General features: G+C 42.4%; 1 protein-coding gene across 3 annotated transcripts in view; it reads right to left on the bottom strand.

Annotated features, from left to right (window-relative positions):
* gabrd (gamma-aminobutyric acid type A receptor subunit delta) overlaps nt 1–21752 on the bottom strand; it is a 159767-nt gene that overhangs the window by 131282 nt on the left and 6733 nt on the right. For 2 of the 3 annotated variants that reach the window (XM_059952438.1, XM_059952437.1), the window contains exon 2: nt 1683–1820. The exons of the other annotated variant lie outside the window; for it this stretch is intronic. In XM_059952438.1, coding sequence (XP_059808421.1) covers nt 1683–1820 — 138 coding nt within the window. The remainder of the gene's footprint in view (nt 1–1682; nt 1821–21752) is intronic. 3 annotated transcript variants of the gene reach the window in all.

Genomic DNA, 21752 nt, shown 5'->3' with positions numbered 1-21752 from the left:
TGACAGGCCTATAGTTGATAAGTTTACTCTTAGAACCCTTTTTAAACAATGGAACCACATGACCAATATGCCAATCCTCCGGCACCATCCCTGTTTCTAACGACATTTGAAATATTTCTGTCAGAGCCCCTGTTATTTCTACACTAACTTCCCTCAAGGTCCTAGGGAACATCCTGTCAGGACCCAGAGATTTATCCACTTTTATATTCCTTAAAAGCACCAGTACTTCCTCCTCTTTAATTGTCATAGCTTCCATAACTTCCCTACTTCTTTCCCTTACCTTACACAATACAATATCCTTCCCCTTAGTGAATACCGAAGAAAAGAAATTGTTCAAAATCTCCCCCATCTCTTTCAGCTCCGCACATAGCTGTCCACTCTGATTCTCTAAGGGACCAATTTTATCTCTCATTATCCTTTTGCTATTAATATAACTGTAGAAACCCTTTGGATTTATTTTCACCTTACTTGCCAAAGCAACCTTGTATTTTCTTTTAGCTTTTCTAATTTCTTTCTTAAGATTCTTCTTACATTCTTTATATTCCTCAAGCACCTCATTTACTCCATGCTGCCTATATTTATTGTAGATCTCTCTCTTTTTCCTAACCAAGTTTCCAATATCCTTTGAAAACCATGGCTCTCTCAAACTTTTAACCTTTCCTTTCAACCTAACAGGAACATAAAGACTCTGTACCCTCAAAATTCCACCTTTAAATGACCCCCATTTCTCTATTACATCCTTACCATAAAACAAATTGTCCCAATCCACTCCTTCTAAATCCTTTCCCATCTACTCAAAGTTAGCCTTTCTCCAATCAAAAATCTCAACCCTGGGTCCAGTTCTATACTTCTCCATAATTATATTGAAACTAATGGCATTGTGATCACTGGACCCGAAGTGCTCCCTAACAAATGCCTCCGTCATCTGACCTATTTCATTCCCTAACAGAAGATCCAACACTGTCCCTTCTCTAGTTGGTACCTCTATGTATTGCTGCAAAAAACTACTCTGCACACATTTTACAAACTCCAAACCATCCATCCCTTTTACAGTATGGGCTTCCCAGAAAATTTAAATCTCCCACAATCACAACCCTGTGCTTACTACAAATATCTGCGATCTCCTTGCAAATTTGCTCCTCCAATTCTCACTCCACATTAGGTGGTCTATTATACACCTCTATAAGTGTTATTACTCCTTTCACATTCCTCAATTCCACCCAAATAGTCTCCCTAGGCGAGCCCCCTTATCTATCCTGCCAGAGCACTGCTATAATATTTTCTCTGACAAGCAATGCAACACCTCCCTCTCTTGTCCCTCTGATTCTATTACACCTGAAGCAACGAAATCCAGGAATATTTAGTTGCCAATCACACCCCTCCTTAAACCATGTTTCACTAATAGCTACAACATCATATTTCCAGGTATCCAGGAAAGCGGCCAGTGAGTGAGTGGGACGGTGAAGGAGTGGAGTTTTGAGGATTTTCTCAAGAGATTCTGGCAGTTTTGGCAGCGGGACTGTGCAATCAAGTCAATCAAGATTTGAATAGCTCAGCAGAAAGCCGTTGATTAGACAATCAAGATTTGAATAGTTCAGACTCAGCAGAAAGCAGCTGATTGGGCAATTGAGGTCAGGTGACCAAGCAGTTTGAAAAGCTCAAACAAATAAATAGAGGGTTACCTCAAGTGCAGCGGCCTGTGGAAAGCAGCCAGTGAGTGAGTGGGTGGGCGAGCCAGTGAAGGAGTGGAGATTTCAGGCTTTGACGAGAAGAGGCGGAGGACGAGCTTCACTCCAAGTGAGGTAAGGCCGGGTAAGTTCCTTTCAAAGGAGAAAGTTTCAAAAGTTGAGGCAAGTATTGGGTAGGTCATGGCAGCTGAGATCGGCCCTGTGATTTGTTCATCCTGCAGCATGTGGGAAATCAGGGATACTTCCAGTGTCCCTGACGACTATGTGTGCAGGAAGTGTGTCCAACTGCAGCTTCTGGCAGACCGCATTGAGCATCTGGAGCTGCGATTGGATTCATGCTGGAGCATCCGCGATGCTGAGAAAGTCATGAATAGCATGTTCAGTGAGTTGGCCACACCGCAGGTAAAGGCTAAACAGGCAGAAAGGGAAGGGGTGGCCACTAGACAGTGTAGCAGTAGGCAGGTAGTGCAGGAGTCCTCTGAGGTCATCTCCCTCCTAAACAGGTATACTGTTTTGGAGACTGTTGGGGGAGGTGTCTCATCAGGGGAAAGCAGCAACAGCTGAGTTCATTGCACCATGGGTGGCTCTGCGGCACAGGAGGGAAGGAAAAGGAGTGGGAGAGCTATAGTGATAGGGGATTCAATTGTAAGTGGAATAGATAGGCATTTCTGCGGCCGCAAACGAGACTCCAGGATGGTATATTGCCTCCTGGTGCAAGGGTCAAGGATGTCTCTGAGCGGCTGCAGGACATTCTGCAGTGGGAGGGTGAACGGCCAGTGGTCGTGGTGCACATAGGTACCAACGATATAGGTAAAAAACAGGATGAGGTCCTACAAGGTGAATTTAGGGAGTTAGGAGATAAACTAAAAAGTAGGACCACAAAGGTAATAATCTCTGGATTACTACCAGTGCCATGTGCTAGTCAGAGTAGAAATAGGAGGATATTTCAGATGAATACATGGCTTGAAAAATGGTGCAAGGGGGAGGGATTCAAATTTCTGGGGCATTGGAACCAGTTCTGGGGGAGGTGGGACCAGTATAAACAGGATGGTCTGCATCTGGGCTGGACTGGAACCAATGTCCTAGGGGGTACGTTTGCTACTGCTGTTCAGGAGGCTTTAAACTAATGTGGCAGGGGAATGGGAACAAGTGCAGAGAGACAGAGGGGTGTAAAATGAGGGTAGAAGCAAAAAGTAGTAAGGTGAAAAGTAAAAGTGGCAGGCAGGCAAATCCAGGGCAAAAAGCAAAAAGGGCCATTTTTCAACATAATTGTATAAGGGCTAAGAGTGTTGTAAAAACAAGCCTGAAGGCTTTGTGTGTCAATGCGAGGAGCATTCGTAACAAGGTGGATGGATTGAATGTGCAGATAGTTATTAATGAATATGATATAGTTGGGATCACAGAGATATGGCTCCAGGGTGACCAAGGATGGGAGCTCAACATCCAGGGATATTCAATATTCAGGAGGGATAGACAGGAAAGAAAAGGAGGTGGGGTAGCATTGCTGGTTGGAGAGGAGATTAATGCAATAGAAAGGAAGGACATTCGCCTGGAGGATGTGGAATCGATATGGGTAGAGCTGCATAACACTAAGGGGCAGAAAACGATGGTGGGAGTTGTGTACAGGCCACCTAGTAGTAGTGAGGTTGGGGGTGGCATTAAACAGGAAATTAGAAATGCGTGCAATAAAGGAACAGTAGTTATAATGGGTGACTTCAATCTACATATAGATTGGGTGAACCAGATTGGTAAGGGTGCTGAGGAAAAGGATTTCTTGGAATGTATGCAGGATGGTTTTCTGAACCAACATGTCGAGGAACCAACTAGAGAGCAGGCTATTCTAGATTAGATATTGAGCAATGAGGAAGGGTTAGTTAGCAATCTTGTCGTGCGAGGCCCCTTGGGTAAGAGTGACCATAATATGGTGGAATTCTTCATTAAGATGGAGAGTGACATAGTTAAATCAGAAACAAAAAAACTGACTGTAAAAGCTTTTATAGATAAGTGAAAAGAAAAAGATTGGTCAAGACAAATGTAGGTCCTTTACAGTCAGAAACGGGTGAATTGATCATAGGGAACAAAGACATGGCAGACCAAGTGAATAACTAGTTTGGTTCTGTCTTCACTAAGGAGGACATAAATAATCTTCCGGAAATAGTAAGTGACCGAAGGTCTAGTGAGATGGAGGAACTGAGGGAAATACATGTTAGTAGGGAAGTGGTGTTAGGTAAATTGAAGGGATTAAAGGCAGATAAATCCCCAGGGCCAGATGGTCTGCATCCCAGAGTACTTAAGGAAGTAGCCCAAGAAATAGTGGATGTATTAGTGATAATTTTTCAAAACTCCTTAGATTCTGGATTAGTTTCTGAGGATTGGAGGGTGGCTAATGTAACCACACTTTTTAAAAAAAGGAGGGAGAGAAACCAGGGAATTATAGACCAGTTAGTCTGACATCGGTGTGGGGAAAATGCTAGTCTGTTATCAAAAATGTGAGAACAGCACATTTGGAAAGAGGTGAAATCATCGGACAAAGTCAGCATGGATTTGTGAAAGGAAAATCATGTCTGACAAATCTTATGGAATTTTTTGAAGATGTAACTAGTAGAGTGGATAGGGGAGAGCCAGTGGATGTGGTATATTTATATTTTCAAAAGGCTTTTGACAAGGTCCCACACAGGAGATTAGTGTGCAAACTTAAAGCACACAGTATTGGGGGTATGGTATTGATGTGGATAGGGAATTGGTTGGCAGACAGGTAGCAAAGAGTGGGAGTAAACGGGACCTTTTCAGACTGGCAGGCATTGACTAGTGGGGTACCGCAAGGCTCAGTGCTGGGACCCCAGTTGTTTAAAATATATATTAATCATTTAGACAAGGGAATTAAATGCAGCATCTCCAAGTTTGCGGATGACACAAAGCTGGGCGGCGGTGTTAGCTGTGAGGAGGATGCTAAGAGGATGCAGGGTGACTTGGATAGGTTAAGTGAGTGGGCAATTTCTTGGCAGATGCAATTTAATGTGGATAAATGCAAGGTTATCCACTTTGATTGCAAGAACAGGAAAACAGGTTATTATCTGAACAGTAGCCGATTAGGAAAATGGGGATGCAACGAGAACTGGGTGTCATTGTACACCAGTCATTGAAGGTGGGCATGCAGGTACACCAGGGGGTGAAAAAGGCAAATGGTTTGTTGGCATTCATAACAAAAGGAGCAGGGAGGTTCTACTGCAGTTGTACAAGGCCTTGGTGAGACCGCACGTAGAATATTGTGTGCAGTTTTGATCTCCTAATCTGAGGAAATACATTCTTGCCATAGAGGGAGTACAGAGAAGGTTCACCAGATTGATTCCTGGGATGGCAGAACTTTCATATGAAGAAAGACTGGATCGACTAGACTTATACTGACTGGAATTTAGAAGATTGAGGGGGGATCTTATTGAAACGTATAAAATTCTAAAGGGATTGGACAGGCTAGATGCAGAAAGATTGTTTCTGATGTTGGGGAAGTCCAGAACGTAGGGTCACAGTTTAAGGATAAAGGGGATGCCTTTTAGGACCGAGATGAGGAAAAACTTCTTCACAGAGAGAGTGGTGAATCTGTGGAATTCTCTGCCACAGGAAACAGTTGAGGCCGGTTCATTGGCTATATTTAAGAGGAAGTTAGATCTGGCCCTTGTGGCTAAAGGGATGAGGGGGTATGGAGAGAAAGCAGGTACAGGGTTCTGAGTTGGATGATCAGCCATGATCATACTTAATGGTGGTGCAGGCTTGAAGGGCTGAATGGCCTACTCCTGCACCTATTTTCTATGTTTCTAATCCATGCTCTAAGCTCATCTACCTTTCTTACAATGCTCCTAGCATTAAAATAAATGCATTCAAGAAATTCTCTACCTCTTCCTTTCTGTTTATCTCTAACAGTACAAAGAACTTTACTGACTTTTTCTTCCTTCTCCCATACATCTGTTCCTATACTCTGGTTCCCCTCCCCCCTCATATCTAGTTTAAATCCACTGGAGCCTCTCTAGCAAACCTACCTGAAAGAATATTTGTCCCCCTCCAGTTCAGATCTAAACTGTCCCATCGGAACTGGTCCCACCTTCTTTGGAAAACTGCCCAATTATCTATAAATCTGAAGCCCTCCCTCCTGCACCATGTCTGCAGCCACGTGTTGATCTGCACTATCTTACTATTTCTAAACCCACCTGCACGTGGCACTGTTAGCAATCCTGAGATTGCTATACTGGAGGTCCTGTCCTTTCACTTGGCACCTAGCTCCTTAAGCTCACCTTTCAGGACCTCCTCACTCTTCCTACCTACGTCATTGGTCCCAACACAGACTATGACATCCGGCTACTCACCCTCCCTGTTGAGAATACTGAGAACTCGATCCAAGATATTGCGTATCCTCGCACCAGGGACGCATCAGACCATCCAGGATTCTTGATCTCTTCCACAGAACCTCCTATCTGTCCCCCTAACTATCGAATCCCCTATCACTGCTGCTCTCCTCTTTTCCCTCCTTCCCTTCTGAGCTGAGGGTCCAGTCTCGGTGTCAGAGGCGCAACCATTGCAACTTGTCCCTGATAGGATGTCCCCACCAACAGTATCCAAAACGGTACACATATTGTTGATGGGAACGGCCACAGGAGTTCTCTGCTCTTCCTGTCTATTCCTCCTCCCTCTCCTGACAGTCACCCAACTACCTGTCTCCTGACTCCTAGGGGTGACTATCTCCCTGAAACTCCTATTTCTGCCTCCGCCTCCTGAATGATCTGAAGTTCATCCAGCTCCAGTTCCCTAACTCGGTTTGTCAGGAGCTGCAGCTGAATATGCACCTTTTGCAGGTGTAGTCATCAGGGACAGTTGTGCTCGCCCTGACTTCCCACATACTGCAAACGGAGCACTCAACTGCCCTAACTGCTGCCTCCATTACCTACTCCTAAGCTAATTAGATTAATGAAAGGAGTTTACCCAGCCTTACCTCACCTGGAGTGAAGCTCGGACTCAGCCTCTGCTCGCTATTTAAATTTTCCCGCTGCCTCACGGGCCGACTTTCACGCGCTTGCGCAGTCGTGCCCCGTTCAAACCTCGCCTCAGCCTGAATGAGCCAAAGCCGTCCCACTCTGCCTCAGTCCACTCCCACGATGGCGGTCTTTCTTTTAAACCTTTGGCATCTTTGCCACGATCAGTTTAAAAAAAATAGCTTCTAAGTATTGTCTCCTATACCGTCACCAATCTTATCAGCTCTGGGGATCTCCCATCCACTGCCACCAACCGCTACGACAATGGCCGCTTTATATGGCAGTCTTTCTTTTAAACCTTTGGTGCACTACGTCACACACCTGTGCAGTCTAGCCTCTTTGCCCCGATCCATTAAAAGAAACAGCTTCTCTCCGAGCTTCTTTAACCTCTTCCCTCTCCGCCTCTTGCTTCGACTTAAATGACCGTTGAAAACTTCCTCTCCTTTTTAAGCCTTCGGCACGCTACATCACACGCCTGTGCAGTCTAGCCTCTTTGCCCCAATCAGTATTTCTAAAAAAACAGCTTCTCTCTGAGCTTCTTTTACCTCTTCCCTCTCCGCCTCTTGCTTACTTCTTGTCCTCTTCCCTAAATTTCTTAGCTTCCTTAACCTTTTCCATAGTCAATGAGAGAATATTCATTTAAGACCTTTCACACTTCCCATGGCTCCAGACACAGATAACCACACTGATCCTTCAGGGAAACGCATACAAAATCTAGAGGAACTCAGCAGGTCAGGTTGCATCATGGAGAGGAATAAACAGTCAACTGTACAGACCAAGATCCTTTCCCTATTTACCCTGTTGCCTCTTAATGTGCTTATAGAATCTCATGTGCCTAACTTAATGCTACATCAGATATAAGATGTTGGCATCATGTGAAGAATTTCCTTGTTCTCAGAACAGAGTAAATATCCTTGTTTGAAGCCCCTACATCTTGTAATAGTTATTATAGGTAGAACTTGCCAAGACACCTACTGTGTCTGAGATCTACCTTAGCATCAGTCACCTGCCCAGGCCAGCAATTTTTAGGATGCCCTCATAGAAATTACTTTATCAATGACCCAAACCTTTGATGACAATTTATGCTCCCAATCTACTCCCAAGTTTTTGCCGAATATTTTCCCCCTACCCCAATTAAATGTTTTCCCAAATTGTCTGCTCCTATCCCTCTCTAGTGCTATGGTGAAGGAGATAGAGTGTTGGTCTAATTCTTCTTCTGTATCTTATGGTTTTATGAGCTAATATTGCAATCCTCAAAAATTCATTCCCTGTGTTTTAGTTTGGGTACCTATGGTGAATTGGTGAATCATGGCTGAAGGATGGTTGTAGTTGGGAGCCAAATGTCAAAGGTTACACATTGCATCAGAGGGATAGGAAAGTAGGCAGAGGGGGTGGAGCAGCTCTGCTGTTAAAGAATGATATCAAATCAGTAGGAAGATGTGACATAGGATCGGATGATGTTAAAACCTTATGGGTTGAGTTCAGAAATTGCAACAGCAATGGGACCCTGATGGCAGTTATATACAGACCTCCACACAGTAGTTAAGGATGTGGACCACAGATTGCAATAGGAAATAGAAAAGATGTGTTAAAATGGCAAAGTTATGATAGTCATGGGAGATTTCAACATGCAGGTCGAATGGGAAAATCAGTTTGGAAATGGATCTCAAGAGAGCGAGTTTGTTGAATGCCTACAAGATGGCTTTTTAGAGCAGTTTGTCATTGAGCTTACTAGGGGATCAGCTATACTAGATTGGGGGTTATATAATGAACTGGAAGTGATTAATGAGCTTAAGATAAAAGAACCCTTAGGAGGCAATGATCACCATATGATTGAGTTCAACTTGAAATTTGATAGGGAGAAAGTAAAGCTTAACATAGCAGTATTTCAGTAGAATAAAAAAAATATGGTGGTATGAGAGTTGAGTTGGACAAAGTAAATTGGAAGGAGATGCTGGCAGGGATGACAACAGTGCAGCAATGGTGAGAGTTTCTGGGAAAAATGAGGGAGGTACAGGATAGATGTTTTCAAAACACAAAAATACTCAAATGACAAAATAGTACAACCATGGGTGACAAAGCTAATGTAGACCATAAGACCATAAGACAAAGGAGCAGAAGTCGGCCATTCAGCCCATTGAGTCTGCTTGATGGGCCGAATGTAAAATCAGAAGAGAGGGCATACAGCAAGAGAGGGAAGACAGAGGATTGGGAAGCAACTAAAAGAGTCATTGGGAGGGAAAAGATGAAATTTTGAAAGCAAGATTGCAAACAATATCAAAGTAGATGGTTAAAGCTTTTTAAAGTATGTGGAAAAATAAAAGTGAGATGAGAGTGAATATAGAATCACTAGAAAATGAGGCCAGAGGAATTATAACGGGGGACAAGAAGATGGCAGATGAACTAAATGAGTATTTTGCATCAGTCTTCACTATGGAAGCCACAGCCAGTATGCCAGATGTTGCAGTGTGTGCAGGAAGAGAAGTGAGTGCAGTTACAATTACAAGGGAGAAGATGCTCAAAAAGCTGAAAGGCCTAAGGGTACATAAGACAACCAGAGCAGATGAATTGCACACTAGGTTTCTGAAAGAGGTAGCGGTAGAGATTGTGCTGACATTAGTAATGATCTTTCAAAAATCATTGGACTCTGACATGGTGCCAGAGGACTGGAAAATTGCAAATGTCACTCCACTCTTTTAAGATAGGAGGAAGGCATCAGAAAAGAAATTACAGAATCAGATTCAGAATCAGGTTTATTGTCACCGGCATGTGTCAATGTCCATTTAGGAATTGGATGGCAGAGGGGAAGAAGCTGTTTCTGAATCACTGAGTGAGTGCCTTCAGGCTTCTGTACCTCCTAACTGATGGTAACAATAAGCAAAGGAGATGCCCTGGGTACTGGGGTCCTTAATAATGGACGCTGACTTTCTGAGACACCACTCCTTGAAGATGTCCTAGGTACTTTGCAAGCTAGTACCCAAGATGGAGCCAACTACACTTATGACCCTCTGCAGCTTATTTTGGTACTGTGCAGAAGTACACCCCCCCCCCCATACCAGACAGTGATGCAGCCTGTCAGAATGCTCTCAAAGGTACATCTATAGAAGTTTTTGAGTGTATTTGTTGACATGCCAAATCTCTGCAAACTACTAATGAAGTATATTCCCTGTCTTGCTTTCTTTATAATTGCATCGATATGTTAGGACATGGTTAGGTCTTCAGAGATTTAGGCACCCAGAAAATTGAAACTACGCACCTTCTCCACTTCTGACCCCTCTATGAGGATTGGTGTGTGTTCCATCATTCATTTGTTCTTCATGAACAGGAGATCAATGTATTTTGAACACAAGAGTTAGACAAGATTCTTATTGCTTCATTACTGATCAGATTTGGTTCTATCTCGGGAATCAGAAACAGGTTTTTTTAATCATTGACATAGGTTATGAAATGTGTTGTTTTGTTGTGGCAGTACATTGCAATACATTTAAAAATACTATATATAGTGGAAAATGAGGGCAAAAAATAGTGGGTTAATGGGTTGGTTCATTGCTTCTTATGTTGTTTTCTAAGCTGGTGACCATGTATGCTAGATGGAGCAAGTGGAGATATCAGGGGTAATTTTTTTTTTTTTTACGCAGAGAGTGGTGAGTGTGTGGAATGGGCTGCTGGTGACGGTGGTGGAGGCAAATACAACAGGGTCTTTTAAGAGACTCCTGGACAGGTATATGGAACTCAGAAAAATAGAGGGCTATGGATAACCCCAGGTAATTTCTCAGGTAAGAACATGTTCAGCACAGCTTTGTGGGCCAAAGGGCCTGTATTGTGCTGTAGATTTTCTATGTTTCTATGTTTTGCCTGGGATACACTTCCCAACAATTATTAATTAATACTAGTTAATTAATTGTCAGTTATTGCTTCTCAAAGCAGCTTTTATTGAAATTTCATTAAAATATATCAGTTTTGGTGAATTTGACTCCATAATGCCAGTTCTAAAAAGGACAACTTTTAAAAAGCTATAAACCAAATTAATAAACCATGAACCGGCATAATATAATTGAAAATATTGCTGTTTGGAAAATAAAATGAACATTTAAAGAGATTAAAATGTCAGATGCATGGGTGGCCCAGAGGTGCTGTTAGTAGAGCTGTTCTCTTACAATTCCTTTGACCAGTGTTCAATCCTAATGATCAGTGCTGTCTGTGTGCAGTTTGCACTTTCTCTTTGACCATGTAGGGTTTTCCTAGTGCTCTGGTTTTTGTTCCCACACCTTAAAGATGTGTGGTTTGGTTGGTTAATCATTTGCTGTAACTTGCTATAGTGTGAGAATTGCAGAGTCCATAAAACCATTAGACAAAGGAGCAAATTAGCCATTCAGCCCATTGAATTTGGGGGCAGTTAATGAGAAAGTAAGAACATAATAAATAGGAGCAGGAGTAGGCCATTCAATAAGATCATGGCCATGGACTCATCTCCACCTACCTGCCATTTTTCCCAATAACATTAAATACCCCTACAATGCAAAAATCTATTCAACCTTGTCTTAAATATATTTACTGAGGTAGCCTCCACTGCTTCATTGGGCAGAGAATTCCACAGATTCAACATGCTGGGAAAAACAGTTCCTCCTCAACTCCATCCTAAATCTACTCAGTCCTAAATTGTTTCTGTAAGATCCTCTCTCATTCTTCTGAATTTCAACAAGTTCAAACCCAGGTGATTCAATCTTTCCTCATAGTCTAATCTCCTCATCTCTGGAATCAACCTGGTGAAGCTCTTCTGCACCACTTCCAAAGCCAGTATGTCCTCCCTCAAGTAAGGAGACTGCACTCAGTACTCCAGGTGCGGCCTCACCAGTACCCAGTACAGTTGTAGAATAATCTCCTACTCTTAAATTCAATCCCTTCAGCAATGAAGGCCAACATTCCATTACTTTCTTTCCCTTGCAAACCACCTTTTGTGATTCATGCACAAGCACTCCCAAGTCCCTCTGCACAGCAACATGCTGTAATTTTTAACATTTTAAATAATCTGCTCTTTCATTTTTCCTTCCTAATGGATGACCTCACATTTACCAACATTGTACTCCACCTGCCAGACCCTTGCCCACTCACTTAACCTATCTATATCTCTCTGCAGACTCTCCATATCTTTGGCACAATTTTTTTCCATTCAATTTAGTATAATCAGCAAAATTAGATACACCACACTCGGTCCCCTCATCCAATCAAGAACAGTTGCAGCCCAGCACCGACCCCTGTGGCACACTGTTCACCACTAATGCCAACCAGAGTAACACTCATGAAGTCGGTGATGTGTCAAAGACAGTTTTCTGATGGTGTGGAGTGGGGTTCTCGAGGGTTAGGTAGGAGCAGGTATTTGAGAGTTGCCTCCTGGCCTCAACAGGGTAGAGGTCAGTGCACCAGACTACAACAGCCCCCTTTTGACGGTAAGGTTGAGATTGGTGTGGGAGAGTGGAGGGCATTGCATTCAGAGGAGAAGAGAGGAGTGATGAAGTCGAGACGGTTGACGTCTCATCAACAATTCAAGATGAAAGGATCCAGAGCAGGCAGAGGACCAGAGTGGGGTGTCCAAGAAGAGGAGGTGAGTGGAGGTAATTTCAAAGGAGATATGAGAGCGAATCTTTTGCACAAAGAGCGGTAGGTGGCTGGGGTGGTAGTAGAGGCAGATACATTAGGGATTTTTAAGAGATTTTTAGATAGGCACATGAAAATTAGGAAAATTGGAAGATATGGACATTGTGTAGGCAGAAGAAATTAGTTTAGTTAGCTATTTGATTATTATTTTAATTGGTTTGGCACAATATTGTGGGTAGAAGGGCCTGTTCCTGTGCTGTTCTGTTCTATGTTCTTTTCCAACTCTCTGCTTTCTATTAGCTAACCATTTCTCTATCCATGCTAATACATCACCCCCAACTGTATGCATCCTTATCTTACTGATAAGTCTTTTATGTGGCACCTTATCAAATGCCTTCTGGAAATCCAAGTATATAATGCCCATTTGTTCCCCTCTATCCACTGTGTTCGTTATATCCTCTTGTATTCTACACCTCTTGAAATGAATGCAAACATTGCATTTGCCTTCCCTACCACCGACTCTACCTGCAAATTAACCTTTAGAGTGTTCTGCACAAGGACTCCCAAGACCCTTTGCATCTCAGTTTTGTAGATTTTCTTGCCCTTTAGAAAATAGTCTGCTCATTTATTTCCACTACCAAAGTGCATGACCATGCATTTTCCAACATTGTATTTCATTTGCCATTTTCTTGACATTCTCCTAATCTGTCTATGTCCTTCTGCAGCCTACCTGTTTCCTCAACACTACCTGCCCCACCACCAATCTTCATAGCATCTACAAAATGTCATCAAAGGCATCTATTCCATCATCTAAATCATTTATATACAGCATAAAAAGAAGTGGTCCCAACACCAACCCCTGCGGAACACCACTCATCACTGGCTGCCGACCAGAAAAGGTTCCTTTTATTTCCACTGGCTGCCTCCTACCAATTAGCCAATGCTCTAACCATGCTAGTAACTTTCCTGTAATACTATTGGCTCTTAACTTGGTAAGCAGTCTCATGTGGCACCTTGACAAAAGCATTCTGAAAGTCCAAATATACAACATTCACTATCTATTTATCCTTTATCTATCCTACATGTATTTTCCTCAAAGAATTCCAACAGATTCATCAAGCAAGATTTTCCCTTAAGGAATCCATGCTGACTTTATCCCATCTTGTGCTGTGTCTCCAAGTACGTAACCTCATCCTTAACAATTGACTCCAACATCTTCCCAACCTCTGACGTCAGGCTAACTAATCAAAATCTGCAATATCTTGCAGTTAAGTGCTGTCCATTTTACCTACCATGGACAACATCTATAGGGAGAAGCGCTGTCAACATTATGGCCCGAAACGTCGACAGTGCTTCTCCCTATAGATGCTGCCTGTCCTGCTGCATTCCACCAGCATTTTGTGTGTGTTGCTTGAATTTCCAGCATCTGCAGATTTCCTCATGTTTGAGATTTCCATCATCATTTTAGTAGCATTATATATTCCACCTCAGGCCAATTTCGATCAGGCTTTAGATGATCTGAGCAATGAGATCAACATGCACAAAACAACACACCCTAACACCTTCACCATCGTTTTGGGGGATTTTAACCAGGCCAGTCTGAAAAAGTCACTAAACAATTGCCATCAACAGATCACTTGCAATACCAGAGGAAACAGTACACTGGACCATTGTTACATCACCATCAAGAATACCTACTGAGTTATCCCATGCCCTCACTTCGAGAAGTCCAATCACCTGGCTGTACTTCTACTCCCTGAGTATGGGCAGAGACTGAAGACTGTGGCACCAGTAGTGAGAACCAAGGTGGTATGCACAAGGGAAGCATAGGAACACTTACAGGGCTGCTTTGAATCTGTGGACTGGACTGTATTCGGGGATTTATCTTCGAATCTGAATGAGTATGCTGCAGTTGTTACTGAATTCACTCAACCCTGTGTGGGTGAGCCATGTATGAACCAGGAGGTACATCATCGGCTGTGGCATTCAAGATTGGCAACCCAGGTCATTCCCAGAAAATCAGGTATGACTTGCGGAGGGCTATTTCAAGGGTGAAGAGATGATTTTTGAACGAGGTTGGAGGCGACATCAGATGTACAACAACTCTGGCAGGGTTTGCAAGACTTCCTACAAAGCAAAACCCAATAGCATGAATGAAAGCGATGCTTCACTACTAGATAAACTCAATGCCTTCTATGTTTGCTTTGAAAGGGAGAATATAACTACAGCTGTGAAGATCACTACTGCACCCAGTGACCTGTGATCTGTGGCTTGGAGGCTGATGTTAGGCTGTCCTTGAAGAGTAGAAACCCTTGCAAGGCAGAAGGCCCTGACGGTGTACCTAGTAAGATTCTGAAAACTTGTGTCAACCAACTGGCGGGAGAATTCAAGGACATTTTCAACCTCTCACTGTAACGGATGGAAGTTCCCACTTGCTTCAAAAAGGCAACAATTATACCAGTGCCTAAGAAGAATAATGTGTGCTGTCATAATGATTATCACCCAGTAGCACTCACATCAACAGTGGTGAAAAGCTTTGAGAGGTTGGTCATGATTAGACTGAACTCCTACCTCTGCAAGGACCTGGACCCACTGCAATTTGTCTATCGCTACAATAGGTCAATGGCAGACACACACAATCTCAATGGCTCTTCACATGGCCTTGGACCACTTGGACAATAGAAATGCCTACTGTATGTCAGGATGCTGTTCATCGACTATAGCTCAGCATTTAACATCATCATTACCACAATCCTGATTGATAAGTTACAGAACCTACGCCTTTGTACCTCCCTCTGCAATTGCATCCTTGTCTACCTAGCCGGAAGACCACATTCTGTGCAGTTGGCAATAATATCTCCTCTTCGCTGACAATCAACACTGGTGCACCTCAGGGGTGTGTGCTTAGCCCACTGCTCTATTCTCTCTATACTCCAGCAAGCCACCCCACTAGGATATGAAAAGTCCCCCTCCAGTTCAAGTGCAATCCATTCCTCTTGTATAGCTCACCAGAACAGTTCCCAATAATCTAAAAATTTCAATCCCACTCCACCATCCCTATTCCAGCACTTTGACCGCAGATATATCTGTTCAATTCTTCTGTGTGGCATTGAGAGTAAACGAGAGGTGAATTCCAATCTCTTGCTGGAGGTAAGACCCAAAGCAATACTGTGACAAATAACAAAGTTAGGGTGAAAATGCTAGTGTAGTAGTCAGCACAGTGCGATTACAGCTTGGGGCGTTGGAGTTCAGAGTTCAATTTTGACATGTATAAGATGATGAGAGGCATTGATCTTGTGGATAGCCAGAAGCTTTTTTCCAGGGCTGAAATGGCTAACACAAGGGGGCATAGTTTTAAGATGCTTGGAAATAGCTACCAAGAGGATGTCAGGGGTAACTTTTTCCACACAGAGAGTGGTGGGTGCTTGAAATGCACTGCCTGCGGCGGTGGTGGAAGAGGATACAATAGGGTCTTTTAGAGCCTCTTAGATAGGTACATGGAGCTTAGAGAAATAGAGAGCTATGCATTAGGGAAGTTCTGGGTGGTTTCTAGAGTAGACTACGTGGTTGGCACAACATTGTGGGCCAAAGGGCCTGTAATGTGCTGCAGATTTCTATGTTCTATGTCCTCTGTAAGCAGGTTTGAATGTTCCCTCCTCATGTGCATGTGGGTTTCTTCCAGGTGCTCCAGTTTCCACCGACAGTCTAAAGGCGTACCAGTTAGTAAGTTAAATGGTCATTGTCAATTGTCCCATGATTAGGCTAGGGTTAAATCGGTAGGTTGCTGGCCAATGTAGCTCATTGGGCTGAAAGGGTCTGTTATGCGCTGTATCATAAATGGAGAGAAACTGGAAAGTGCTTCTGTGCAAAGGGATCTGGGGGTCCTGGTGCAGGAAACACAAAAAGTTAGTATGCAAGTGCAGCAGGTGGTCAAGAAGGCCAATGGAATGCTGGCTTTTATTGCTATGGGGATGGAGTATAAGAACAGGAAGGTCTTACTACAGTTGTACCAGGTATTGGTGAGACCACACCTGGAGTACTGCATGCAGTTCTGGCGTCCATATTTAAGAAAGGACATACTGGCTCTCGAGGCAGTGCAGAGAAGGTACACTAGGTTAATTCCGGGGATGGGTGGGTTGATGTATGATGAGAGGTTGAGTAGATTGGGACTCTACTCATTGGAGTTCCGAAGAATGAGAGGCGATCTTATTGAAACTTATAAGATTGTGAAGGGGCTTGATTGGGTGGATGCGGGGAGAATGTTCCCAATGATGGGTGAAACTAGGACTAGGGGGCATAATCTTAAAATAAGGAGATGCCGTTCCAGGACTGAGATGAGGAGAAATTTCTTCACTCAGAGGGTAGTGGGGCTGTGGAATTTACTGCCCCAGAGAGCTGTGGAAGCTACTACACTCAATAAATTCAAAACGGAGATAGACATTTTCCTGGATAAAAATGGCATTAGGGGATACGGTGAGCGAGCAGGTAAGTGGACATGAGGCTAGGTTTAGATCAGCCATGTGATCTCCTGGGCCAGTTTTCGATAGCCTGGATGGGTCGGAGAGGAATTTTCCAGATTTTTTCTCCTCAATTGGCAAATCGTTTTTTTTTCCCCCGGGTGATCACATGGATTTGGGCGGGATGAATAATAAAATAAAATGGGCGGCATGGTGCCCTGTTGGTTGCCCCTGTTGCCTTGTGGGATTCGGTGATAACTAGAGTTAAGATTGGATCAGCCATGATCTTGTTGAATGGCGGAGCAGGCTTGAGGGGCCGATTGGCCTACTCCTGCTCCTATCTCTTATGTTCTTATGTTATGTTCTTATCTTCAAATAAATAACTAGAAATTACAACAAGTAAATCCAGTAGGCAGAAAAGGCAGGGGCAGAGAAGAGAAAGAGAAAAGTTTGATAGGTTACAATGCAGTTATTTTACTATAAGACTCCCAGGAAGTTAAGTTGGATATTAAGGCTCTGGTTAGAAAAATGAATGAGGAGTATGACAGATATAGATGACTGGAAACAAATGAATCACCAGAGGAGTACAAGGGATGTAGGAGTACAGTTATAAAGGCAAATCCTGTGATTCATAACCTTGAATGGCGGTAGAGGCCAAGTCCTTGGGTATATTTAAAGTGGAGGTTGATAGGTTCTTGATTAGCCAGGGCATCAAAAGTTATAGGGATAAGGCAGGAGAATAGGGTTCAGATGGATAATAAACCTGCCATGATAGAATAGCAGAGCAAACTCAATGGGCTGGAAGGCCTAATTCTGTTCCTATGTTTTATGGTCTATCTCCCTAAAGATGAGTGTAGTCAGCTCTATAAATGTGCAAGGCTGAAAATGAATGGTTCTTCAAGAACTTTACAACTCATGCTCTCAATGTTATGCATTAATGATTTATCTATTTTTATTTTGTTTTACTTCATGTATTTCAAAACTTGTTGTCTTTTGCATATTGTCCATCCTAATTTGTGTGTAGTTTTTGATTGACTCTATTGTGTTTCCTTGTATTTATCACAAATACCTGCAAGAAAATAAATCTCTGGGTAGTATATGGTGACATATACTAATAAACTTACTTTGAACTTTGAATTACTAGGTGACCTTCAAATAAACAAATCATGAAATTGAAGAACACACACAAAATGCTAGAGGAACTCGGCAGCATCTATGGAAATGAATAAACAGTTGACATTTTGGAAAGGGAGGGTTACGACACTAGAATGAAAATGTGGGGGAGTGAAAGGAGTACAAGCTAGAAGGTGATCAGTAAACACGAGGAAATCTGCAGATGCTGGAAATTCAAACAACACACACAAAAAGCTGGTGGAACACAACAGGCCAGGCAGCATCTATAGGGAGAAGCGCTGTTGATGCTTCAGGCCGAGACGAAGGGTCTTGGGCTGAAACATCGACAGCTCTTCTTCCTATAGATGCTGCCTGGCCAGGTGATCAGTAAAGTCCTTTAATTTCAAATGTTTTAGTTCTTAGTGTGGTTTTCACTCTGTATCACAGGGTAAAGCATCTGAAAGCTAATCACATCATTGCCACACTAACTTCTGTATAGCAAGCCAGATTTTAGAGAACAGTCTCTGTGATAGGCACAGTAATAATGCATAAAGAACAAAGTGGTGAGTTAAAGCAGAGTGGAAGTTAGAAAAAGAGATATATTGTTCTGTTACGTATCTGTAGACCAATATTCCAAGAAATCAGCCTGATGTTACCCCCAAGTTGCATTGTGAAGTACAGACCCCTCAAGGAACCAGAGAATCTGTGGAATTCTTGGCCACAGATAGCTATGGAGGCCAAGTCACTGAGTATATTTAAATAGGAGTTTAGAAGAATGGAGTTCACAAGAATGAGGGAGCCATCTCATTGAAATCTACTGAAGATTGAAAAGCCTAGATAAAGCGGATGTGAAGAGGATGCTTTCTATCATAGGTGAGTAGAAGTGGTAGAGGCAGGTTTGATTTTGTCATTTAAAAAAATTGGATAGGTAAATGGACAGGAAAGGAATGGAGGTTTATGGGCTGAGTGCAGGTAGGTGCGACTAGGTGAGCGTAAGCATTTGGCATGGACTAGAAGGGCTGAGATGGCCTGATTCTGTGCTTTAATTGGTATATGGTTATATGAGTCTAGAACCAGAGAGCACAGCCTCAGAGTAGAAGGATGTCCCTTTAGAACAAAGATGAGGAGAAATTTCTTCAGCCAGAGGTTGGTGAGCCTGTGGATTTCATTGCCACAGACAGCCGTGGAGTCCAAGTGAATGAGTATATTTGAAGCAGGTTGATAGGTTCTTGATTAGTCAGGGTGTCAAAGGTTATGGGGAGAAGGCAAGAGAATGGGGTTCAGAGGGAAAATATATCAACCACAATCAAAAGGTAAAGTAGACTTGATAGGCTGAATGGCCTAATTCTGTTCTCCTGTCTTATGGTCACAGCATCTGGAATGGAGGTACATAATATCAGGATGCTGTGATTGTCAGTGATGCTAAAAGTGAGGCACAGATAAATTAGCCCAGCAGAAGGTGTGGACAGTACTTCAATATTCCAGTCAAAGGGCCTTTATGTCTCTTTGCACACTGCAACAGGGCTTGTTCTTTGGCTTCCTGTCTGAAAACAACACAGGTAATAGGTAACAACCATTTTACATTGCTCAATGGTCACTGTACAGTAGTTGATGTATCTGATACCAAGCAGCAGATCAGGCATACTAGGTGAGTTGTGCTTGTGTGCACAAGGCAATTCCCTGATGCCTGTTATTCTAAAGTGAAGTGGAGTTTGTGGTCAAATTGTACAAAACAAAATGAGCATTTGAAGGCTCTGGGGCTGTACACACTGGTGTTTGGAAGAATGAGGATCGATATAATTGAAACTTTCTTTTTCAATCTTTTTATTGATTTTTTAAAAAAGTGTGTATACAAACAGGAGGAGAATATCTCTGGTATATATGTCAATAGCAGATACAGAAGGTAAAATAATATCAGAATCACACATGGTGTTGATCTACAAAGTATAAATTTGATATAGAAAGTATAATTCTCCTCTTAGCAATTTATTAAGAAAGGAAGGACCATTAGAAATTGTCATATGAAAAGAGAAAAAAAAAACACCATTCCAGAGAAAAAAAAGACTGGGCAGTCCATCCTGAGAGAAAAACCAAGAGAGTAGAGACTCTCTGATCAAATCCAAGGTTCTGAACAAAAGCTGGAAGAGAATTAGTACAAAAATGCAACATGATTGACAGAAAAAACCTCTCAGGATTGCCCAGTCGGAAAACACCAAATCTAATATTCCCACCCTTCCCCCCCCCAAAGCCCAAAAACCATCTAATAGGCGGACAGCATGCTAAACTACTATCCCCTATCCCCGATTGGCAGACTCTCCTCAGATAGTTATGTATTAACACCACTAGCTAAAGATAAAACAGAGAAAAATGAAGAAGTAAACAATTTCAAATATTTTGATATTATGTCTAACAAAGGTTAGAACCTAACTAACATCAGCCATCTTAAATTCATTTAAAATAAGTTAGTCATATATTCAAAAAAGGATAAATCCAACCAATTAATGTGTTATGACTAGTGCTAACCACTTACAAGTCAATAAAAAAGTAAGTAAATATGTGTATATTAAATCCAAAACTATATTAAGTATTAAGGTTTTTTCCCACCAACGACTCCCAGCTAAGGATTAATTGTTCAAATCGCTTGCGAGACGGATTTGAACTCCTTTATGAATCTCCAACCCTCTTCTGGAGAGTCGATCCATTTGGGACGATCATTAGATGGAGAGTTTCTCAGACGAGCCGGGAAGCGCAAAGAAGGTTGGCAATTACTCTTATAAAGTTCAGCCATCGCTTCCCGATATTTAACTCTTTCAGCATCAACCTCTGTAGCAAAATCATCAATTATACGATTGGCTGTCCCATGAAAGATTAGCTTCCCAGGCTCCCTTGCATCTCGGAGAATCGCTTCTTTAGTTGTAAAATAATGCAGGCATAGTATCACATGGCGAGGTTTCATCTCAGGTGAAGGCTTTGGATGGAGAGAAAGATGGGCTCCATCTATCATTGGAGGGTCTTCAAGTATCTCACTAAAAAGCGAATGTAACATATCTGTGAGATATTTTAATCGCTCACCGGATTCCGTATTTTCAGGCAAACCCAGTATGCGTAAATTCATCCTGCAGCTTCTACTTTCCAGATCAACCATTTTCTTCTTAATTCTCGATATTTCCGAAGTAGCCTCATTAATTTTCTTTTCCATAGCTGATATCTTTAATTCCTGTCCTTTAATAACTTGACTCATTGTCTCCTGATCTCTTTTAATTCTGTTAGTAGTCTTCTTGAGCGCCTCGAATCGGATTTCCAGATTGCCACAAGATTCCTGGACAACGGAAATAATTTTTTCAAACTTTTCATTAGCCTTCGCCAGGCTAGCAATCTTAGTATTCATTTCTTGCATTAAAGAGGGCATTCTTTCTGAAGTAAGGACTTTCGCTGATTGCTCTGTTGGGTTGGTTTCAGCAACGGTTTTTCCAGCTTATTTTTAAAATCCCTGCCATCGTAATTAAATCATAAAACCTTCAGTAAAAGTAATAAATCTTCAAACTCTAAACGGATCTAGCAGTGTGAAGTAGGTTATCAAAATTAGGAGTATCACACACGCTTCCTACTCCATGGACTGCCAACCCGATATTGAAAGACATAGATTGAGTGGAGGAGGAGAGGATGTTTCCTATAGTGGGGAAGTCTAGGACTAGTGGGTACAGTGGACTTCTTTAAGGATGTCAAAGGTTATGGTAGAAGGCAGGAGAATGGGGGTTGAGAAGAGTGATAAATCAATCATGATGAAATGGCGCTGCAGACTCGATGGTTTGAATGGCATAATTCTGCCCCTATATCTTATGGTCTTATTATCTAATTTCTTTGCTAAAACAAGTAAA

The sequence above is a fragment of the Hypanus sabinus genome, chromosome 27 (assembly GCF_030144855.1).
Source record: "Hypanus sabinus isolate sHypSab1 chromosome 27, sHypSab1.hap1, whole genome shotgun sequence".
In the NCBI taxonomy this organism is placed as follows: Eukaryota; Metazoa; Chordata; class Chondrichthyes; order Myliobatiformes; family Dasyatidae; genus Hypanus; species Hypanus sabinus.
Note: the sequence above shows the minus strand (reverse complement) of the source record. Positions and strands in the feature narration are given on the sequence as shown.